Source organism: Pteropus vampyrus, unplaced genomic scaffold, assembly GCF_000151845.1.
Source record: "Pteropus vampyrus isolate Shadow unplaced genomic scaffold, Pvam_2.0 Scaffold72, whole genome shotgun sequence".
Lineage (NCBI taxonomy): Eukaryota > Metazoa > Chordata > Mammalia > Chiroptera > Pteropodidae > Pteropus > Pteropus vampyrus.
Window position 1 is genome coordinate 421372 of NW_011888853.1, and position 6595 is coordinate 427966.

The 6595-nt window shown below is 59.3% G+C and overlaps 1 protein-coding gene across 1 annotated transcript in view; it reads right to left on the minus strand.

The window, feature by feature from the left end:
* Nucleotides 1-2055: 2055 nt before the first annotated feature.
* Nucleotides 2056-6595, minus strand: part of CDC42EP4 (CDC42 effector protein 4) — a 20533-nt gene continuing 15993 nt past the window's right edge. The window contains exon 2 of the mRNA XM_011361879.2: nt 2056-4858. Within this exon, the coding sequence (XP_011360181.1) occupies nt 3704-4768 (1065 nt within the window). The 5' untranslated portion in view covers nt 4769-4858 and the 3' untranslated portion in view covers nt 2056-3703. The remainder of the gene's footprint in view (nt 4859-6595) is intronic.

Genomic DNA, 6595 nt, shown 5'->3' on the forward strand with positions numbered 1-6595 from the left:
CCCTGGCTCGGCCTGTCCCTCACTTGCCATGCCACGGAGCCAAAGCCAGCCCAGTCCATTTCACGGTCTTGGCTCTGCTCCACTCATGGGACTTTGGCCCGTGCCCTGTCCTCCCTCACGGCTGGGGCAGTGGAGAGAGGCACCCCAGTGATGGCCGGACTGGAGCATGGCTGGTACTGCCGCATCTTGGGGCCGTGACTGCCGCTCTCTGCCTGGGGCAGGAGGCTTTGGGTCCCATTACATTACTGGAAATATTAACTGGAACGTGAATTTCAGTTACTCCATCGTTACCCGGAAGTAGTTCCTGGCTCCTGCTTCGAGTTGTCGGAAGTAGTGGGGCCTTACAGAACGTCTTTATGGTGAGGTGCGCTCCATGGGGGTCCTAGGTTTCTCAGGTGGACCTCCGAGACCAAAGGTCACCCTGTACCCCCTAACCCCAACCCAACCCAGGAAAGGGCTGGTTCAGCCTGTTTATGGATAGAGGCTCGACATACGACATCATTACAAATAAACTTCTGGTAAAAAGTTGAAAATAACTGAGCTAGTGCCAAATTTTAAAGATGGAGAAAGATGCCACGTACAGTAGGAAACTAACTGGCCCAAGGCCACACAGCACAGTGGATTAGAGCTGGTGCAGCCAGCAGGCTCATCCTACCTCGTTATTCCATATTTATCTGGTGGGCCCGTTGAGCCCCAAGCATGCTCTTGAAGGTCTGGGTCCAACCAGGTGTCCCCGCAGGCTCCCGGGTCTTCCTGAAGGGCTGGAGCTTCTCCATCGAGTGGAAAAGCATGTCTGGGGCCTCTAGGTGTCTGGCGTCTCCCAGATGCTCAAGAATCTCATGGGAGTGCTCGTGTGGGATTGGGGGGTGTACATTGTCTGGGAAGCACAGCCCCCACTCACGTGCTCTCCCTGCCCCTGTCCGGGCCTCAGTGAGCTGCGCATTCCTCTCTCCAATTACCTAGAGCTAGACTGCAGCCCCCAGGGACTCCGTCCCCCGCACCTGGCTTCAAATGTGCGGCCCAGACTCCCCCCTCCCGCCCCGAGCCACCACACTGCCTGCTCCTTTCTCTCATTAGCTCTAATGAGCCAGTCTAGGGACAGAGGGATCTTTTAATTATGCTTCTAATTGCTTCCCAGGGAGAGGATGAGTTCAGCCCAAATTTTCCTGTAGATGCTCAGGAAGGAGACAGGGTTCCCAGGAATTCAGCCACATGGGGACCCCCCCACCCCCCGTCCAGTGGGGAGGAAGGTGTGTGAGAGACACCAGCCAGCACTGCCAGCTCTGCCCAGGCTGAAGTTCTCAGAGTGGCGGGTGGGTGTCGGGAAGGGAAGGTGGTGAGGCAGGAGCTGGGCCAGTGGGGCAAAGGGGTCACTGGGTCCCCAATCTGGGCAGACACACCCCGGGCCTCAGCTCCCCAAGTAACGAAGCTTCGAGGCGCCTGTCAGTGGTGAGGCCGAAGGGTCTCGAATCAGCGATGTTTTCGCTCTATTACTTGGCAACGCGGAGAAATTGGCCGTGTGGCCTCTCAGCACATCCCTTCTGTCGAAGGGGACAAGAGTCCAAGTCACTGGGCCGCGAGGCTGAGCGAGCACACGCTGCCGAAAGCTGACCTTCCGGGTTAACCGGTAAAAGGCGCCCCCGCACGTCGGCCCCGGGGCCTCCGAGCACACGGCCTCTCGGTGTAATAACAACTTGGCCAGCGCCATGCTGGTGCCCGTCTGCATCCCTGATGCATCCCAGCCTCCAGGGAGCTGCAGGGTTCCCATTTAACACACGAGGAGAATGAGGCACAAAGTAGCCGAGTGACTAGGTACCTGCGGGCCCCGACTGCTAAGCGGCAGCTGGGACACTGAAGTCCCAGAGCCCCCAAGGGCCTTCCCTGGCAGAGGCTAGAGAGCTGTGCAGGAGGGGAGGACCCCAAAGAGACCGAGAGAGAAGCCACCCAAAGGGACACAGGAGCACGAACAGCCACAGGACCCCCAATCCTCACCCTCACCCCTACCTACCCGCATCCTGAAATCGCCTTCCCCAGAAGCAGAGACAGACACCAGAGGCGTGCCATAAGGCTTTTTTTAATGTTTTCTCACTGTTTTAACAATATCATGAAAAAAAAAAAAAATACCAGTTTAGAATCTGGAACTGACTGACCACCGTCCAGATAGGTTCCCAGGGCGGCTGGCGGGGGCTGCACAACCCCTTTGTCCCCTCCCCCACTGTGGAAACAAGCACCCATGGGGCCCCCGAATCGGGAACTAAGTTAGTGTCTGAGTCAGGATCCAGCAGAAAACAAGAGGCTGGAGCGGCCACGCCCACCTGCCCGCCAGACCCTGTGCTAGTCCGTCCTTCCCAGCAAAAGCTACGAAAGGACAGGAGGAGAGAGGCCGGCTGCTCCCAGGACAGAAAAATAATCATCAGTTAACCCTGGGGCTCGCATCCAAGCTCCTAACTCGGTCCCCTGGGGCGTGGTTATAGGACACAGCGAAATCTGAATTTCACAAGAACAACAAATAGTATTTTAGCATAAGGTATGTTCCCACCAGACGTGGGGGGAGTACTCACACTTTAACTTATCCTTTGTACGCCTGAAATTCAGATTTCACTCAACATCCCCCGTTTTCCTTCTGTTTTGTTGCTAAATCTGGCAATCCTATACCTGTAGCCTCAGGGCCCGGGCCTCGGGGAGTCAGGGAGGGGGCTGAGCTGGCAGAGAGGCCTGAGAAAGGAAGGGGAAAGAGTCAGCAGGGGAAGGGGGTGAGGAGGAAATAACCCAGTTAAAACAAAAGCTTGGATCCCCCATAGGAAAGATATATTACTTTTCAAAAAGTCATTTTCCAGAAATATTCTACACTGGCCGCCTTGAGTTTTAGTAGCTATGGGGGTGGGGCGGGGGGACTACACACAGACGCCCACCCCACACAACTCTAAATAAAGTCTGAAGCACTTAGTATAAAGGATTTCTAAAAGGACTCGATGTTCCTGCCGGTGGCAGACCTAACTCTGTTCCAGATACCGCTCTAGAAGGGTTTAAACGTAAGAAGAACGAACAAACTCATAGAGGCTGAGCGACTGCCACAGCCTGCACCTAGTGTCACGGGGAAGGGCTCCTGCTTGAAGATTTAAGCAGCCCCGGGGCCTGCCTTCGGCCCCGCACCCTGTGCCTTGTTTAGTGTACGCATTGGGTCTAGCTTTACTCTAAGGGGCTCCAGGCTTCAGGTGCAGGAGCCAGGCAGGGGGGAGGAAGGGACAGGGACCCGTGACCACCCCCTTCTTCCTGTCACACCCATTTACGAGGGTCACAACAGAGATGCCAGGGAGGAAAAGGAGAGCTGAGTGTCCTCAGCCCTGGCACCGAGGCCGCCTCTGCCGCACGAGGCGAGGCAGGAACTCAGGTGGACATCTGGCATCCATTTGAGGCCGGGAAAGGAAACTGACTCCTGCTGTGAGCACACAGCCCCGTCCCATAGAGCTGGGGAGGCCACTGTGTGTGACAGAGTCAGACGCGCAGTCGGCACCCAGGCCAGCTGCCCAGTCCCCCGCGGGGCCCCAGGCTCAGCCAGCGCCCCTCACCCACAAGGTCCAGGGCCTGTGGCCAAAGCCAGACTCTCGGCTGCCCCTGGACGGGAAGGGGACAGGGGAAGGTGGTGGAGGGCCAGGGGCAGGGAGACGAAGCCAAGAGCGTGGAGCCGCCCCCTCCCCCCGCCTCACACTCGGATCTCATCCTCCTCTTCCTCGTCCATGAATGAGAACTCCCTGTCCTGCTGCCGGGGGGGAGGGCCCCGGGCCCTGTCTGGCCCCCGGAAGGCAGGGCTGCGCTCCTCCAGGACGCCCGAGGTGCAGCTGGACAGGGAGCTGCTGTCCCGCGTGGTGTGGCTGCCCACGCTGCGGGCGGAGCCAGGGCTGGGGGCCGCGGCCACCCACCCCTCGTCCTGCAGAGCCTGTGAGGACGGCGGGGGCGAGTCCCTGCCGGCCTTGCCTTCCTGCCTGGCCAAGGGAGGGGCCGCCGCCCCTGAAGGGGGAGCCTGGGAGAGACTGCCTGGGTCCTCGCTGCCACGGTAACCGCCGTCCTCCTCCTCCGGTTCCCACTCCTCCTTGTCCATGATGCTGAGGACATCGCCCAGCATGGACGGCCCCAGGTCGATGTGGAAGGACATGATGGACTCCGCATGCTTCAGCCCAAAGCTGGCCTTGGGCACGACGGGCAGATCCGTCAGGTCCCCGAAGGCCTGCTCATCCAGGAGGGGGTCGGGGGAGTGGGGGGCGCTCGCCCCATTCCTCCGGGGCACCTCCCCCACCCCCGCGGCCTGGTGGTCCCCCTCCCCGCCGTTGGCCTTCTTCACGGGGCTGGACGACAGGCTCTTGGGCAGCTTGCTGGAGCCCTTCTCTGCGGCCTCCTTCTCATTCAGCTGGGGCAGGGACATGGCGTTCTTGACAAACAGGGCCGAGTCCCGCAGGGAGCCCAGCATGTCCCTCTGCTCCCGGTCCCCCCTGGTCACCGACTGTGACCGCTTGCTGCTCCGAAACTTCCGGGACAGGAGGCTGCGTTTGGAGGATGAGGAGGAGGCTTGCTCATCCTGGGACTCGCCCTCCAGCTCGCCAGCCTTGCTGTTGAGGAAGGAGGTGTCCCCAAAAGCGTCCCCTGCCCGGCCCACGTGCATGGTGTGGCGGAAGTCGCCCAGCGGGGCGCTGATCATCTCGGCCGTCAGGTCCACTCGGGAACGGCGCTTGGAGTGCACGGAGCTGGACACCAGCTGCTTGAGGATGGGCATCTTGCCTGGAGGGAGGGGAGGCAGCAGGCAGGTCTGGAGTCAGATCTGAAGGCGGGCAGGTGGAGGGGCAATCAGGAAGAGCTCATAGGGCTGCAAGGAAGAAGAGCAGGCACAGGCTTAACCAGGGCTGGCCTCGAAAGCCCATCTGCCCACGGGCTGTTATTCAAACCCAGCTCCCTCCCAAAATGAAATAACGAGAAACGAGCCGGCAGTCGATTTCATAACCCTGCCTTCTCTTCATCCACAGATTCCCAGGTGAGGGGAGTGCTTTTCACAAATCGGGTTGGAGTTCAAGTAGCCACAGGCATACTTTCCCTGAAACCTGAGACAGAGGCAGAGATCTTTGTTTAAAGGACAATGACTCCCCGCCCTCACACCTCCTCTGCAGCCAGGATGCTGCCAGAGCAGACTTGCCACATTTAAGGACTCAAAGCACACAGGTGACGCCAGCAAGCAGCCAGGAAAGATAATGAACCTCTGACTCGACGACTCTGACCGAACACCTGGTCCGGACACATGCTGTAAGTCCCTCCTGCTCTCTGACCTCAATCCCTGTGAAGTTAGTGGACACCTCAACCTGAGTCACAGTCCTCGGAGGAGGGAAAGGACGGATGGGCCCCAGAGAGATGCTGTCTGGCACCTGTGCGCATGTGGGCGGCCCGGCTCACTTTCTGAATCAGAATTGGGGTGGGGCTGCTGGGACCCACAGAACCAGCTCCCCAGCCTTCCGGGCCAGCTTGCTGGGTGTCCCTTAAGTGATATCACCATGGTGGGGCCCCAAGCTCTCTGCTGGGGATCCATACTCCACCTCTCCGAGAGATTGAGACTGGAAAACTCTCCCCCAATTTCTTTAATCATCAGGGTTGCAAGGAGGCAGGGACTAGGTGACCTAGGCCCCCTGGGACCTGGAACCACACTCCCCCCAAGAGATTAAACTGAACCAAAGAATGGCAGAGGGCCACCTGAAAGCTTGAGACACCACCCATGTAGCTCCAGGCGAGGGCCAAGTTGAAGTTCAATGTTAGAGCCAATCCAGCCCCTTCCCCTCGGGAGGGACCTACTAAATCCAGCAGCATAAGACTGAGCAGGGTGGGGAGAGATGGGCGCAGGGGCTTAACAAAGTAGGGTGGGTGAGGGGTGGTGCTGGGCCACGAGGCCTGCCCACCGCACAGTTTTCAACAGCACCCTCATTGCAAGCCCGCCCTTCCGACTGCAAAGCTCACCCCGTGGGTGCTGCAGCTGTTTATCCCTCCCCCTGGCTACTGCCCCAACCTGGGCCCCCATACCTCACCTGGCCCCTGACATCAGCCCATCAGGTCTCCTCGCTCCCCCCTTTGTCCATCTCCAGTCCCTCCTCCACCTTTCAGCTAAAACAAAAGCTTCTAGGACTCCTCCGAGCACACCCCGCAGTCCAGCAAACCGCCCCTGCACCCCCACTCAATGCCACTGCTCGCTGCTTCCTGGGCCCTGTACCCCGCACTAGCCTGAGCTGTCTCCTGGGCTCCAGGACTGGACACATGCAGGCCCCCGCTGGATACCCTGTGACCTGGTGCCCCCAACATCCTCAGGGCTTGGCTGGGACGTCACTTCTTCCAAGGAACCGTCCTAATCCAGGGTGAGTCCTGCCGGCCACCTTCCATCCCCAGCAGAACTTTGGGTGTCCCTTCTGCCCGCAGCCGCCGGTTATATTGCTCCACCCCTGCTGACTGGGCTGTAATCTCCCACTGGACTATGAGCTTCCAGAGGGTTCTGGTGGCTCTGCTCACCGCTGAATCCCATCCAGCCGTGTATGGCACAGATGCTCTCAACACCTGTCGGAAGGCCAAC